We start from the raw sequence: 16,879 nt of genomic DNA on the forward strand, positions 1-16,879 counted from the left end.
CCTGCCTGAAACTTGAGGATCTCTATAGTTTGAAATCGTCTTAACAGTTTTTGTGAAAGTGAAGTCACTAAAGATCGAAGTGGCAACATAGCTTATTTACAAGTTTAAAATGCGCATTATGGCGGTAAAATTTATAAAACGCAGAACCGAAATCTAAATGCGTCCTTGGATGCAAAAACCGTCATTGTTCCCAAATTAAACTTAGAAGAAATACTGAAAGCGGAATTTTATTACAATGAAGGTTTGACGAAGTTTCACAAGCAGGTAGTGTAGTCGTAAAAGTTGTCGAGCCTAGTTTGGTTCAAACGTGCCGGTTTAAACCTTTTTGCTTTTATACCTGTTCAACCTACATTAAAACCTAAAACGCAGGCGATGGGGGTTGAAATATCAAAGAAAACTATGTAGCACTGCGTGTTGCACACAATTGCTGGAATTCCACTAAAATTAGTTCTACTGGATTTATACCGATGTATCGGAAAAGAAGCTCAATTAGCCCCACGTCAAACACATGAATAGAATCAGTGAGATATTCAACACAAACAGTATATTTATTTATAACAGTATCCTATATATGCCGAATTCACCCTATTATCAAGGGTGTAGATCATTTAAACGTAAAACTTAACAAATAACCATATAATCAAAATATGTATCTTAATAAGACGACAAATTACAATACGTACATTCCTACGTATTTTAGTAGACACCTTATCAGTTTATTTTTAAATTCCTTTGTTAGGTTCAAAAGTATGATTATTTAAAGCAAAAAATTCGACATGCATTTGAATTGTACAGTATGCCCAAGATGTAGTGACCTGATTATAAGCAGTAACAAATATAGTTTTTTCCAACTTTAATGGCAATACTACTATTTGAATAATGGGAATCTTGCTAGAACCTAGATACTTACCTAGATACTGATATTACAGTGCATTAAGGATTGTATGTATGTGGGTGACAGAATAATTATATATAATGGAAATGAGCAAGTAAAGGCTACAGTCATGTTATATAAAAACAGTTCAAGTTAGGATGATACACATCATATCCTGAAGACCTACATATAAAGCTTTAAAATTTAACAGTTTCTTTACAAATAGGAAGAGTACCATACAGACAGTTAGATTTCTCAATCTCATGCTGAGGTTTGAAAGTTCGATACAGAAGATATGGACACTTTCTACCTGAAAAACGAAATCCAGGATTACATTCATAAGGCCTCTGCTAGCTACGCTCTTTATTAAACTAAAGACCAAACTAGAGTTCCTAGGGGGTACCCAACCCCTGTGGGGATCGATACATTTTTTTAAGCTGCGATTTATGATTTCAAAAAGCGGCAGTGTTGACATATTTTGAAATTTTCAAGTAAAAAAATTAAAACTTCGACATATGCATAACAAACAGTCTGACACATGTCGACGTTGTCACGTCAACGTAGATCTTGTTCGAATGTGCTTTTCTGCACAGGTCCTAATAGCAACACTGGATAAATTTGAAATTTAGTATTATGTGATGTTAATTTCAGATTTGACGAGTAAGCTTTAAAATTTGTCAAAACTCGCAGAAATTTAAACTAAATTACGCTAGAGTCTTAAAACTGGTTGATGTGATAGGCGATTTTTATACACCTTCAAATACAGTTCCGGGCAACTGTCATTGACGCAAATCTATGTCAATGTCAGTCATGATCTATCAAACCATCAAAGTCAGTACTAGTAGTGCTGAGAGGTGAGGAGTTGATGGTGACGATTGTTGTTGTTTTATTCGGAATTGTGAGTTAATTTATTTTCTTTTAAAATTTTAATAATAAAAAGGAAAATGCACTTTTTTGCAAAAAATCTGAAACGTTATCGAATTCGCCACTTGTAGTTCACTTTCTTACAACAGTATTAATAAATACTCCATCACACAGCTGCTGTTCCTTTGAAGTAAAATTAAGATGATATTCTAGGAAACCCTTTAATAAAAAGCGTCTGAGAACATAAGTATAAAATACTTCTGGAAGTGAAAGTTTTGTTTAGAATGTACATACTAGCTTACCTATAATGGTCCCAATACCAGCAGAGTATATGCCAGACTTCTGGAATGAACTTTCTTCGGAGAATCCCATAGTTGAGTTGAGCTGTTTACTTCCTAATGGCATATTAGTTTTACTCAAAGTTAATTACAATGCTTCTTTGGCGGAAATTAAGGAGGTAAGTAACAAATTTAAATATAAGTAATAAGAAGAATATGGTCTCTAACAATGTTAGTTAGGTAATTTACTTGGTGGTACAGTTCATAGGCTAGCTCTGATACATTTTAAATGTAGTAAAGGGTTTTTGGCCGTAATTTAATTCAATTTGTCCTGGAATAAAACTTATTCTGGGTATAGAAAAAATATGTTTATGAAAAAGCTATTTGTCAAAATGAGAAACTGATATAATTTAAGTTTATCTCAGAAATTTGGAGGCAAAAGAGTAATCAGAATAGATACTTAGAAAAACAGATGTGTAAAGCAATATTTCCTTGGGTATTTTCAAGTGAATTTAATGTGAATGGTTTGGCATCTTTTATGAATTTTCTATCAAATATTAATTGAGAACATTATAATCATAATATATCTTGAATTATGCATTCAAGAAGAAAGTGCTATATCAGGTTTAATTTGTCTATGCATATAACCCATTACAACATCACAGGAACATATAGGGATCTTTTAAATTGTGAGAGGTATCATATAAGAACAGTTAAATTAATGGAAATATGTGCTGGTTTAGATTCAGCTCAATAACTGTCAGATTAATGTTGAATTGAATTGTACTCATATTTCCTGTGGTACTACATGGATTCCTTTCAATTCCAATTAACTAATTCTGTGTCTTAATTATAATAGGATCTATGGGATGAGGCCTCCAAGTATCCCATGTTTGGCAAGCTCCAAACAGATACGTCCCAATATCTATATAAGATTGTTAATTTTATGGCTGAAATAGAGGAATTAAATGATGAAACAAGAAGACTTTGCGATATTAGACCAACAGGAGGTGTATTGATGGTGTCTGAATGTATACCAAATTCAATAGACCGTTCTATTAATGTCACAATAGGCCATTTAATAGGAAAAGGTAATTCCTATTACAAACTATATAAGAAAGTTACTTATATAGCCATTTGAAAAACTTAGGTCTGCAAGAGTTTGAGGCATACAACAGCTCAGAAATTAACGACTTTCGCTTTAATATGAAAAAAATGGGAGAACAGATAGCTAAGAAAAGGAACCAGGCATCGTGGAAGGAAAAATTGTTATATCAGTTTCCTCCGAGAATATCTGCTATAAGCTCTGTTTATTTGAATGAATTAGTCAATGATTATGGCAGTCATGGTTTCCACCCCCCAATTAGGATTGAGATAAAATGTGATAGCGAATATGGAGCTATTGAGTCGGATCAATCTCCAGAAGTGGGTTTGTTATTTTTACTTCCAAAATCAATAAAAAGTGCATGTTCTCTTGCAGGTTTTACAGAGCTCATTTCAATTCAGTGTTTCTCGAGCTATTAAACCTTCAAAATTATTGGAAATGAGTTTAGCAAAAAAGGCACAAATATTGAAAATTAATAGTGAACAGGGAACCGAGTATGTGTTAAAAGTTTGTGGCCGTGATGAGTATTTATTATTAGATCGGCATTTGATTGAGTATCAGTACATTCAAGACTGCATTCGAGATCACGCAACTCCTTCTTTGCTGATGGTTCATACAGATAGGATACCTGGTAAAATATAAGGATTTTCTAAATATTTTATTATCTTTTCAGATAAAACGATTAATACTGTTCAAAATTTTCGTTGATAGAAATTGTCCATTGTTAACCAAAAAAAATTTATTTAAAGATATAAATTAAGTCATATTCAATCGATTCTCTAACGTTTCAGTTGTTCATGGCGACTATGAATATATAGATGGTTGCGTATTGAGAGGGAACACTATAGACCCTATAGGTTCCAGTAACACCTTAAGAAAAAAGAAAAGCAACATATCTTCCTGGAATATTATGGATAATTATCTTATTCGAGTGAATACTGCCAGTAAAGTCAACTGTGATACTAAACGGGCTTCAGAGGTTGAACGTATTATTTTTTTATTATTTATAAGTTCTTCATTTATGACCATTCTAGATCGGCATTCAAGTAGGACTATTCCACGGAGGAAAACCTCTATGTCAGCCAGTCAAAACTGATGAATTACCCGTTTCGGAAAAGTGTGAAGTTGTTTTTGATGTTCCTATAGAGTTTGACATACAAGTTTGCAATATTCCCAGAAATGCTAAGTTATGTTTTGTGATTTATGAGGTCAACAAGGTCTCTAGAGGTACCAAATCTAGGAAACCTAAAGATATATCCAAAGCGGTTTGTGATCTTTTAAAGTTTAAAATTTTCACATCCCATGAAAATGTCACTAAATATTTTAGGAGAGTTTAATGAACCCTATAGCTTGGGCCAATACTTCAGTGTACGATTTTAAAGGCCAACTTAAAACTGGCGCCATGACGCTCTACATGTGGACATATGCTGAAGATGTAATCTCGGATGAAGTGTTGCATCCGTTAGGGACGGTGGTCAGTAATCCAAATACTGAATATTCCACGGCCTTGACCGTTTACTTTCAAAGGTAAGAATAGATAATAGATCAATAAATCAAAGTTTTCTAATAATTGCGAAATCATAAATTTTTCCGTTAAATTCTTAACATTCTGGATACATACTGTTGTGTATTACCATTGAACTTTTCTAGACTAATTGTAAGGCTTTTGTCACATTTGTATTTTTTCTGCATTCTTTCAGTTTCCGGAATGACGAAACGATAGTATATCCTTGTACTAGGACAATCTTAGAATTTGCACGCACTTTAGAGCAAGAACAAGTTCCTGAAACCATCGACAACGACACCAGGGAATCCTGTAAAAGACTGATTACTGACGTGGAGAATTTTTATGACCTTCATGACCAGGTAATCAACTACTGATTTTTCACCTTTGATCGCAAAAAATCATATTTAAGGACCGCAAAAAAATGTGGAAATATCGGCATGTGTGGCTGCGCCATATGCCCGAAATATTTCCTAGATTGCTTAATTGTATAGATTGGGATAAAAGAGAAGAAGTAAGTCAAGTTATAGAGTTATTAAGTCAATGGCCGAAGCTCCCGGTAGAAAAATCTTTGGAATTGCTCGATTACGCTTATGCAGATCAAGAAGTTAGAAAATTTGCCGTAAAGTGCCTGAAAGATGTTAGGTTCGTCCACACTTTGAAATTAAATAAAGTGAAAGGCAATAAAAATTTGGATTATTGTAGTGATGAAGATCTCCTGTTGTACCTCCTACAATTAGTGCAAGCGATCAAACACGAGCTGTACCTTGAATGCGAATTGACCAAGTTTTTAATCGAAAGAGCTCTAACAAACCAAAGAGTTGGACACTATTTATTTTGGCATTTAAGGTAATGCATTCAAATGTTATTTTAGAGTTTAAGTCGTAATTCAGTTATATTACAGAAGTGAAATGCAAATGCCAGCTGTATCGGTGAAATTTGGCCTAATACTTGAAGCATATTGCCGGGGGAGTCAAGAACACATTCCGATCCTGCAGCTCCAATTGAAGTCAGTTGAAAAGCTGCGAAAATGCAGTGAAGTTGTGCGAAGTAGGAGAGATAAGGAGAAAGCAAAAGAAGCTTTAAAAGAGTGCTTGAGCAATAATGATGAAAAATATACAGTGCGAAGCCCCTTGGATCCCAGCTTTAGATGTGGTCCAATTAGGTACGCTTTCATAATAATTACAGGATTGGACATATGAAAATTATATCAGTTAGAAAAAGTTTATGACTATTTAAATTTGGTTAATGGTTGGCAATATCTTTTATTTTCTTGTGGGTATTACATATATTTTAGGATCGAGAAATGTAGGGTAATGGATAGCAAAATGAAGCCTCTTTGGATATTATATGAAAAGTACGATAGGTATGGAGAAGATGTTTCTATCATATTTAAAAATGGGGATGATCTGAGACAAGATATGCTTACGCTACAAATGCTGAAAATAATGGATAGATTATGGAAACGAGAGGGATATGACCTGAGGTAAGCAGGGCAAAAATAAATGTCTCAATGATTCTGTATGTTCAAACCATCTTTTTCTATAAGAATGAACCCATATAATTGTATATCTCTGGATCATCGACTTGGAATGATACAAGTAGTACTCAAGTCCGAGACGATAGCGAATATTCAGAAAAAAAGCTCCATAAGTGCGTACATCAGAAAGGATGCAATTTATGGTAAGTTTACAAATGAAAATATTTATGCAACTATAAAGCGATGCAGCAAACGCGCGATAATGTAAACTAATTCAAACCAAGCGTGGTTCACATAATCGAAATGTTCGAATGTGATTTAAATAAGAAACGATTTATTAAAGAAAGGTTTAATACATACACACACATATATATAGATATATATCTATATATCAAAATAACCAAATTTTTTAATAGTGGTAAGCATTTTTGAATTAGAAGAAAAATAAACTTCAATTTTTTTTCTGCGTAAATTGGCGCTTAATATTATCTTCCAATACCTACGCCCGTAATTTACGAAAAACTGAAATATCCGTATATGATACTTTTTTCCTTCAATCAAATCTAAAACTTGGTTAAAAACTTCTATAACTTGTACGTCAATCATTATATTTCTAACTTCAATGAGAATGTCCTCATGGTCCTCACTGTCCATATCTTCCTCCTTATTAACATCATTAGTGTGCTTATCTTCAGTCCATAAATGAATATCAGCTGGAGCGCAATGTTGGGTTTCACTATTTCTATAAATCAATGACATCCAATGACGCATCGACAAGAACGTCAGCATTGAATTGCTATTATTTCCTAATTACGCTTAATGGAGCACAATCTTTATCTTGATCATTGGTAGAGACTGTTCCAACATTTTGGAATAGTTTGTTGATGTATCCAATTTTATGAGTGTGTGCAGTGATGAATACAAATTTGAAATGGCTTTTCGTAATTTTACTTGTTTCAAAGTCTCAGATATGTGTTCAGGATCCATTGATAAGGTAGACGAAAATCGAAATTTTCAGTATTATTGTTTGTGGGTTGAAGTAATGGAGTTACGTCGAGCGATATGTACGCGACAAAAATTGATCCATCCTCTTTCTCAATTGTTGCTCCGGAAGGTGAGTTGGCGCATTCTCTCATAGCAACAACGCTTTTATTGGAATTTTCTGTTTTTAGTAATTTCTTTACTTATAAATTAAATAATTCTTAAATTGTGAATATGTAGAACATTTGTGATTACAAATTTATTGTCATACCTCGGGGACAAAGCGCTTGTGAAACCGTTTCAGGAATATTAACATTTTTAAATGAGCATTGATTTTTTTGTTTTCTATTACTATTGGCTTTATTTCGTGTGTCGCCCTGAACCTTTACATAATCGAGCGTACGCTGCATTTAGTGGTAATTTCGATTTTAAATTGTTGCTTCTGCCTATTAATTCTTTCTGCCTAAAATTTTATTCTTCAGGTTCCAAAAAAATTTTGGTCAGTTTCTTTACATTCAACGCTGAAAACTTGCTCCTTACATAAGTTCGTCTTTTTAAGCTTGGTTGAACGAATGTAATCGCACAGACAAGTCATTAGCAAAAGCAATCGAAGAGTTCACCTTTTCATGTGCTGGGTACTGCGTCGCCACCTATGTATTAGGTATAGCTGACCGGCATTCAGACAATATTATGATTAAAGAAACTGGTCAAGTAAGTTACCTCTAGCGTCCGTGCCAAAACATTTAAATTTACCCCATTTTTAATTTGCAGCTGTTTCACATAGATTTTGGCCACATTCTTGGCCATTTTAAAGAAAAATTTGGGATTAAGCGAGAACGGGTCCCATTTGTGCTGACCCACGATTTTGTATACGTAATTAACAAGGGCCAGAACACGACAAATGCTTTAGAGTTTGCAAATTTCCGTATGTATTGTGAGAACGCCTTCATGATACTGCGCAAACACGGGAATTTAATATTGTCTTTGTTCGCCATGATGATATCGACGGGTCTGCCTGAACTTAGCTCAGAAAAGGACCTTCTTTACATAAGGGAAACCTTGGTTTGTATTAAGTTCAAACAACGATTTACATCAATAAATTCGTTCGTATTTTTGCTTCAGGCTCTTTCCAAAACTGACGAAGAGGCTCTTAAACATTTTAAAGCTAAGTTTGATGAGGCTTTGTCGAATTCGTGGAAGACTTCTCTTAATTGGGCAACACACAATATCTCCAAGAATAACAAGGCTTAATTTTACTAATTTTCGTGTACATTTAACTTGTAAAATAACTTTAAGTTTAGTCGGAATCTACGATATGTGCCAATAGTAAGTATAATATAGTTCTTTAATCTAATTAAAGCTACAATACACATGTAAATCAATATATTAGAATCATTATTTGTTGTTTTTTTACTATTACGTATTTGTGTAGACAAAGAACGCAATAAAAAGATTTTTTTCTTCTAATCTTATTTTGTTTTTTTTGGAGACTGTTGGCTGATAGGTATGGGATATTTTTCTACATATATCTACCACACGATTCACAAATTTCAAAATAAGTCACTAAAATTCAGTAAAAAATATCGTTTTTAAAATCAACGGAAGTCACAAATATATGTCTACATGTAGAGATTTAACAAAGACAAGAACACCTTCACATCCTTTAGAAGTATCACTACCTAATATGAAATTTGACTAGTTACATACAGAAGTCGTCAGTTTATCGTGTAAAATTAAGTATATTTTATATAAATCAAATATATAAGCCAAACTGACACTTCAACCCAAATTCCCCAATTTAATTATAACATTATAATAAATTAGAATCCCTTTCAAAAATATTTCACTATTTAAATACTCATTATGTGCATGCAAAGTTGTTTTCGATAGGTTCATTGGTGAAAATCCAATTGCCCGTATGCCCTGTTGCCGCACATATCTGGCATCAGTACCACCGGGACATATGATTGGATTTAGGTCCAAATTACTGAAATGTAATAGAAGAAAAATATGAAATTTAGCCATGCCTTATTCGATACAGCGAACAGAACAGTTAGAAAGTAACCAGTGTAAAAATTGTTGAAAATTATAAGAATATAATTAGCCAATTAAGCTTACCAGTTTAAGAGGTTTAAATGATACAAATTATGGCGTTTTTTCAACATCCCATATATATTCTTAAATTATTACAGTCACAATATTTTGAGGCACTTTGGTACATACTTATATATATATGAATAACAGTAACAATGTAATAATAATCTGGAACGGAAAATAATTAAACATTTGCTATGGCTCTCAAGAGTTTATAATAAATGCCAACACCTTCAACAAACACGTCTTTATTGAGATACTCATTGTGGTCATGTAAGAGAACAGGTGTATTGTTGATCGGCGAGAATCCAATAGCAGGTACACCAAGTGAACGTACGAATCTGCTATCGGTACCGCCAGGAAATATTTGAGTTTTGAGATTGAGATGTCTAAAAAATAAAAGAGAAACAAATAAAATTAACCCTATTGCAAGAAAAGTATGCTTGATTAGTCACTGCGCCACAAATACAAGCCCATGGTGCAAAATTTTAGAAGTGCATAAAAAATTAACTTATAGACTAACCTTAACCTTCCAAATGGGTCACAGATTTAAAAGTACACTTTACCACATGACACGTGAAATTCAAACCAAAACCAATATCAACTTCGGCAGTTCGGGACATCAACACGTCACGTAATACGTTTATAAAACACTCACAAAGCATGCAGCGAAAATCAATATCTCCGGATAGTTGAAACTTTAGGTTTCTTTATTTTAGGTAAGCTTGGATAGCGCTACTGCTTTTAAAGTAACTTTAAACCTCAGAATAATAGCGAAGTTGAAATGCATGTTTCTGGGTCAAAACTTTGCAGCTAGATTTTGCCGATGTTGGGATTTGCGGTTTCCCAGAGTATAATACGGCGGGACGACTATTTTGAAACGATAATTATTGAAGTTGAAGTGTTTGGTGTAAATACTGGTATGTATATACTTTATTAGCTAATGATGAAAGACAGTTTACTGAACTGTCCTTAAAGTTTAGTCGTGTGTAAAATTTTGCAAATTTCTCAGTCAATATCAATTTGAATTCATGCTAAACGATTGAAAAAGAAAATACTCTCTTTTTCCATACATATAGTAACCGGTTTTCGAATTTCAGCGTGGGAATTTTTATTTATAATCACGAGGCCGGTTAAAATCAGTTTTATATATTGACTCAAAGGTGAAATTAATGATCAAATCGAGTGCGGAAAACCTTAAACAAAGCTAAAAGTTGTTAGTGTGTGGGTTAGACCATTAAATCAACACAATGCGACATTAGACCATATCAAAACAAATCGTTAAAAAACTTACAGATCATCCATAGTTTGTTTAAAAGCTACCCAATAAGGATTAGAAGCATCGAGTTTGGTGGCCCCTACTTGGGGTTCTTTTTGCTCCCACTCAATCCAAACATCTTCCCCTGCCTCCTTACACCAGTTATTGACCAAAGCCTCCCATGCTTCATTGTCACGTGTCACTGCTAGGCGGCAATCTATTACTATGACTAGTTCAGGAGGCACTACGTTTGACTGAACGCCACCCTGTAACAAAAAATATTTTTTTTAAAACACAATGTAGGTGCAAGGAGTGATAATAACAGTCCATTAAAACTAAATTGCTGTCAATTAAACTATAATAACGTTCCTTACCTTGACCTGTGTTAAATTAACGGTAGTGACATCACCCAGAGTTAGGCTGGAATCACTGGCCAGTTTTGCTACTTCTTGTTTCCGGAACTCAAAGAATTTGTTCAAAATATAGGCGACTTTCTCGCCTGCTGTGTTCTTCAAAAGCAGAGAGCCATGACCAGGTGTGCCAGGACAGTGAATAATCATATCTAAATATTTAAACAATTTTTTTTCATGAAACTATTATCTGCAAACCTTACGCCAAATATTCCTTTCTCCGTAAAATACCGCGAACGTATCAGTTTCAGTGGCCATGCCCTCATCTAACGCAAATCCGACGTTCAATTTCTTGAACTCGGGAGTGAGCACGAATGGTTTCATTCCATCCACTCCACCAACTTCTTCCTCTATTAAACACCCAGATATTACATTACCATCAGTAACGTAACCAATACTACTAACCAGGAACAAACGAAACATGCAGCGTCCGTTTCAAAACTACCCCGTCAAGTTTTAATCTCCTGATAGCTTCAAGGTATTGAATTCCCACAGATTTCATATCCTGAGTGCCTCTCGCAAAAATGTCTCCTTTTTCGTCTATGTGTGCGCTGAATGGTTTGTAAGTCCATTTATCCTGCAATATGTTTTCAGAATAGTGGTACAATTTAACGGAATTGTTACATTTAAGGTACCTCAAACACAGGCACTACATCCATGTGACTGTTCAGAAGAATGGAGGGTAAAGTAGGCTCGGATCCGGTCCATGTTATAATGGCGATTGGTTTTCCTTCAGCTACCGAAGTGACTGTGATGGGAAGACCCAGGCTGTTTGCCTGTGCACGCAGAAACTTAATGCACGGCTCTATTGATGGAAACATTTATTAGTTTGTATATTGCTGATGATAATGTACATATTGTAGAGTATAAAATATACTAGCTTGATTGCTTTTCTAGCCTAAGCCTTTTTTTTCATGACCTCATTGATTTCATAAAATTCAAGTATACCATAAAAACAGATATATAACATGTATGCAAGTGTAAAAATGCAAAGCACTTTTCAGTCCTATTAATATCTATATGTATTTCCAAGGCTTTTCTGTAACAGTTTATCTATTAAATAGTTACAAAAAGAATCATAATATAGGAAGAATATATCAATGTTTACAATTTGGAGGATTATGGTTTCATTTCTACTAAAGCAGACATATTTATGGGCCTTTTCTGAAAGAAACATAAAGTCGCAAACAGTTAATTTTCTAAGCATTATCTTAGGTAAACTAATTCGTTTTAGGTTATTTTTATCTTAAGTGCCTTGATGATATACAGTTGTCTATATTAAATTTTTTTAAAATAATATATTGCTGCAAGTATGTTCCAACAAGAAGAAAACCAATACCCAGTGGTCAAATAAAGTCAGAAATATGTGCAGTAAATTGATCAAGACTCCTTGCACATGTTTCTGATTGGGGATCCAGAATTGGGTTTTTTTCTCATTTGAGCAGAACTGATACAATTAAGTATATATTCAGGACAAGGCTTATTGCCTCAATAACTAATGATCATTAAAAATAAACCTGGCAGTTCATGGAGGGACTCCTTGGTGTTTTCACCTATCTATTTGAAAGAAGTTTTCAGGACACTGATGGATCTCTCTAAAGCCCAACAGGAAGTTGGGAGACATTTAAACTTTACATGATGTTGAGTTTATAATGATGAGGTTCATCATGTTGACTTAAAGACGATTTTGTCTGAAAGAACAGACAGAATAACTGAAATTAATAAAATTCAGTAAACAACAATGTGCTTATGTCGTTTACTGTTAATATTCTTATTTACAGTAAGATTTACTGTCTACTGAGGCAAATTTCCATGACAAAATAATTTTGTTACAAAATTGTAATTTCGAGGAAGTGATCTGATATGGTGCCTACTTCGCTCAGATCCTGCCCTCTCACCCTAACTATAGAGATCACAAGGAGTATCTGAATGAAGATGGAGTTGATTTGTTCATTCAAGAGTCAATTCAAAATGTTCTTGATCTGAAGTACATAACTTAGTACCCCTCATATACCGTAGCAGCGTTTAGCTGTTATTTGCAAGCTATATAATGGTACTTCGTACAAATTCAACGTTCCATCAATTTTCGGTATAGCCTTATCTCTGGACATCATTTCAATAAGTGGGGAAAACCATAGATTACAGCTTAGGAGATTGCGAAAATACAAGTTCAATTTTAGGTTTATGGCAAGAACGACGTGGTGAAAAAAGTGCATTGATGATAGGTTTAGGTTATTTTCGCTTACCATAGTTGATATTCGGATGAACACTTGGAATTTGCAAATATTCTTGAAAATTCTTAATAGCCTGATCATCTAATGCGTCCTTCTGATCAGCTGAGTTTGGCATTTTGAATTTAAGTTGCTTGTGGTTTCGACGACTGACAGAACTTTCACCTGAAACAGTCAGAAAAATGGCATTTTCGAATCATACATAACGTTCTCACTGTACTCGAATGACCCCGCCTGACTAATCAATTTTTTCGGGTACATAATCTACTTCAATTGGAAATAAACGTTTCTCATTGGCTAAGTTTCATAGGAACCATGTGTGCACACAGGAATGTTTTCATTTAAAATAATAAATATCGATATCATATTTACTTCTTGCCACACCTTGTAGATTTAATGTCTTCGTTAAGAGATGGGCACTCAAAAATAGGATTTTAATAGAAATTACCCTATATTTAATAGAAATTTTAATGCCAAATTTAATAGAAAACCCAAAATAAAATGGAGGTAAAAATTGATAATCGACATCTTACCTACCCAGCTAATACTCATTATATCTATTTAATTAACTTACCTTATGAATACTAGAAAATAGGAAAGCGAAGGTGAAGTAATGCAACCAAAAAATCACAGTAAATTCCTCGCGGTATCTGATAGCTCGTGCAAATGTACGTCCGGAAGACACTTATTTTCTTATTAAAAACAGGCCCCTCTACTTTTATTTTATCAGTTGGTGTTAAATACCTCTTTATTATCCTCTAAATAATATGGTTTAGATAAATACAGAGAGGCACAAATAAGTCATCTGGAGTGTGATTATTATCCCATAAAATTTTAGTTTTCGCCTATTTTACACTCCTCTAAAATACACTTTTCTACAGTGTGTTCGCTTTTCCACCATTGGACCTCGGTTATCTTAAAATTGGTTAATTGGGGGAAAGTTCGTACTCTAAAGCTTAATAAGGATACGTTCTTAAAACCACAGTGTTGCCATTACCCTTCTTAATACCAACAAACTGACGTTTTAAAAATAGAAAGTATCCTATTTGATCTAAAAAAACACGACACTCTCGACATGGTAATGAAATCCTGAGAATTTGGTCCAATAAAAAAACTGACAACACTGTTAAAAAGTACTACGGAAAAGTTCGAGAAGCTGTTTCGATTAAATCCTATTGCAATGTGCCATTTACAACCTAAAAAAACAAAATTTTTGTTTTTCACGGATATCAGGAAAAGTACTGGCAACAATATCGATTTAAAAACGTGTTCTTATTAACGTTGAATCTGCACAACTTTGCGCTAATTTAATTATTCTCGCATTTCTTAAGATAACCGAGATCCCAGTGATGAAGCTGGTGAAAGGGGCACTCTGTATACCATCGATTTAATTCTTATTGTGAACTGACGGCAGATCTCACTCAATTTAAATCGCCATACACCGTCTTGAAAACAAAAAAATGTAAATCCCCTTCACAAGTTATTAAGATCGACTCAAATTTAATAGCTTTAATTCGAAAACCCTAATGATGATTAATTAGTGGATCATATGGGTTCGTCCTCAGGCCCTGTGTTATTGATATTTAACAGTACATTAATTTGCATGTAGGCCGGCCCCGAAACTATCGATTAGCGTATAAATTTCAAAATTTCACCGGATTCAGTTCCTTTACAGTAATTGATAATACACTGATATTCTGAATCGAAATGTGTTGGGTAATGGCTGTACGGTTTCACTGCAATAACTGAAAATTTTGTGTAATTATTTATCTGTAAAATGATTGTATTTAACGCCAAGGCATGAATAAAACGTAAATTTAACTGAGGCACTCGGTACATCAGGTTTATCTAAAACTAATAAAATATACTGTTGTTTGTCGAGGTTTATTGAAACCGCACGCTCCGTGGTTTCATGTTTATATTTGATATGGTTCTATGCCACTTTGGGATTTCGGTTTAACAGATAAGTAAATTTAGCGAGGAACGATCTACCTTGACCGCCCTAAGCCGCCCGATTGTGACCAAAAACTTGTTCTTTGTGGACTCATTATAGTTAAATTTCAATGTTTTTAGAGCATCAGGTAGTCCGTTCACATTAATCTGCAATCATATCTCGAGAATTGGAACAGCAATTGTCTAGGGAAAAAATAGACCTAAATGTGATCAGCACGTCATGGCGCTTCAAGAATGTAAATTTTCTGAGGAGGTTGATGGAATGGTAATTGTAAAAGCGCCTTTCCGAGAGCCATGATTACCTCCAAAGCCGACGCAAAGGGCCGATCGACTACAGTGACTGCGTTTGAACGCTTACTACCTTAAATATCATAAGAACAGAAATACATATCTGTCTAAACCTAATTATCACCTTCTTCCACCTTGCTAATTCCACTTGAAAATTTTAAATGCGACCCCCACCAAGTAGCATCACATATTAAAGGTAATTAAAAGCACAAATATCGGTGCATTAATAAACTTGGTGTGTCTAAGCGTTCTCGAAAAATCAAGAATATTTGATACTGAATGTATGATGTATGCAATAAGTTTTTGAACTTCTCAGATTTTTTAAAATTCCTTTCTGTTCAAAAAGTACATACATAAATGTTTTTCATCAGATAAGATATATTTTATTCAGCATTTTCGAACAGAAACTCATTTTGCGTTTTCATATTTGTTTGAAATTCAAAAATTCTGTCATTAAGTATTTGTTAAATGGTGTGCGGTAGTGTAACATTAATATATCGATGGACATGGTATATGTAATCGATAGAAGAAAAAGTGAAAATTGCTTTAACGTATGGTGCGAATAACCAAACCTCTCGACTGACTGCTAAGATTTTTAACGACAAATATTCTCACAAAAACATTTTTCATCTCTACGTAAAACAACTTACACTGCACCTCCATCTTTAGAAAAATCTACAACGATGAGGTCAGTATCCGATTTAAAATTAGATCACACGAAAGTATTGAATGAGACTGCTACAACTGAAATATTGGGGCAATTTGTGGTTGAACCAACTACAACAATTAGAAGAGTGTTTCGCCAAACAGGAATTTCAATTGATTTTATTGCGAACGAGACAAAAATACCCAAGTTCCACCCATACAAAATGCAAATTCATCAGGCATTGTGTACCAAAAATGATGATATGTGTTCCCTTTAATGAAAACCATCTATTTACTTGTTAATAAAAAAGAAATGTGAAAAAATCTGTGAAGTTCAAAATGTATTGCACTTATTTGAAATCGTGGTGTCAGTTTTTCTTTGATTTTTCGAAAACGCTCTAACAAATCGAGATTCTTAATGCACTGATATTTGGTACTTTTAATTATCTTTAATATGAGGTGCAACTCGGTGGGGAGTTCTATTTAAAACTTTCAAGTGGAGATGACAAGGGGTGCAAATTAGGTTTACGCAGATAATGTTAAAAAAGCTCCCGCTCGCCACCTGAAAGATCACCTTACTCAGTGATTTCATATGTATTTCCCTTTTTACGATATTTGGGACAAGTTTTTAAATGAACACACAGTATGAATCGCCCAAATAAACCGCTGGGGATATTAAGCTTCACTTGTGGGAATTTGGTTAAAGAAATGAAAGGAATAGATAACCCATTTAAATGCGAATCTCTTCTCTTCCTTATGCATAAGTAAATTTATTATGACGTCATGAAACACCCACCCGCGCCCCTGCCATTTTTTTTAAATAATACAGTATGGTAGGAAATATATTCTAAAAGTAAACTTGGCAAGTAGGGTAAGGGTAAATATAAGGGACAAAGGGAAATTGTGTCTAAACA

General features: G+C 34.1%; 2 protein-coding genes across 5 annotated transcripts in view; one reads left to right on the forward strand and one right to left on the reverse strand.

The window, feature by feature from the left end:
- The first annotated feature begins 112 nt into the window (after positions 1 to 112).
- On the forward strand, positions 113 to 8,553 carry Pi3K92E (phosphatidylinositol 3-kinase 92E). 2 transcript variants are annotated; one of them, XM_066289904.1, is made up of 17 exons: positions 1,473 to 1,772; positions 1,952 to 2,195; positions 2,876 to 3,107; positions 3,167 to 3,441; positions 3,497 to 3,752; positions 3,913 to 4,100; positions 4,156 to 4,386; positions 4,449 to 4,648; positions 4,822 to 4,987; positions 5,038 to 5,270; positions 5,331 to 5,474; positions 5,530 to 5,790; positions 5,923 to 6,111; positions 6,175 to 6,308; positions 7,646 to 7,797; positions 7,858 to 8,148; positions 8,209 to 8,553. In XM_066289904.1, the coding sequence occupies exons 2-17, from the start codon at positions 2,046 to 2,048 to the stop codon at positions 8,335 to 8,337; spliced, it is 3,231 nt and encodes a 1,076-aa protein (XP_066146001.1). In that variant the 5' UTR covers positions 1,473 to 1,772; positions 1,952 to 2,045; the 3' UTR covers positions 8,338 to 8,553. The 2 variants fall into 2 exon arrangements, with proteins under 2 accessions (XP_066146002.1, XP_066146001.1); XM_066289905.1 differs by lacking the exons at positions 7,858 to 8,148; positions 8,209 to 8,553 and having other exon boundaries at positions 113 to 1,772; positions 7,569 to 7,684.
- Positions 8,554 to 8,655: 102 nt separating this feature from the next.
- The window catches only part of LOC136343289 (aminoacylase-1-like), a 29,100-nt gene continuing 20,876 nt past the window's right edge, over positions 8,656 to 16,879 (reverse strand). The window contains exons 1-8 of one of the 3 annotated variants that reach the window (XM_066289914.1): positions 13,654 to 13,883; positions 13,095 to 13,244; positions 11,484 to 11,653; positions 11,254 to 11,425; positions 11,052 to 11,198; positions 10,813 to 11,000; positions 10,475 to 10,704; positions 8,656 to 9,073 (exon numbers count right to left, since the gene is read on the reverse strand). In XM_066289914.1, the coding sequence (XP_066146011.1) occupies positions 8,866 to 9,073; positions 10,475 to 10,704; positions 10,813 to 11,000; positions 11,052 to 11,198; positions 11,254 to 11,425; positions 11,484 to 11,653; positions 13,095 to 13,197 (1,218 nt within the window). In that variant the 5' untranslated portion in view covers positions 13,198 to 13,244; positions 13,654 to 13,883 and the 3' untranslated portion in view covers positions 8,656 to 8,865. Of the gene's footprint in view, positions 9,074 to 9,231; positions 9,570 to 10,474; positions 10,705 to 10,812; positions 11,001 to 11,051; positions 11,199 to 11,253; positions 11,426 to 11,483; positions 11,654 to 13,094; positions 13,245 to 13,653; positions 13,884 to 16,879 lie in introns of those variants that run through there. The other 2 variants (XM_066289911.1, XM_066289913.1) reach the window with 2 other exon arrangements.

Source organism: Euwallacea fornicatus, chromosome 14 (genome assembly GCF_040115645.1).
Source record: "Euwallacea fornicatus isolate EFF26 chromosome 14, ASM4011564v1, whole genome shotgun sequence".
Lineage (NCBI taxonomy): Eukaryota > Metazoa > Arthropoda > Insecta > Coleoptera > Curculionidae > Euwallacea > Euwallacea fornicatus.

Coding starts and splice junctions, on each gene's coding strand:
- Pi3K92E (XM_066289904.1), top strand. CDS start 2,046: ATGGTCCCAATACCAGCAGAGTATATGCCAGACTTCTGGAATGAACTT. Junction 4,649..4,821: donor TTGACCGTTTACTTTCAAAG/GTAAGAATAGAT, acceptor GCATTCTTTCAG/TTTCCGGAATGACGAAACGA. Junction 5,791..5,922: donor TTTAGATGTGGTCCAATTAG/GTACGCTTTCAT, acceptor CATATATTTTAG/GATCGAGAAATGTAGGGTAA.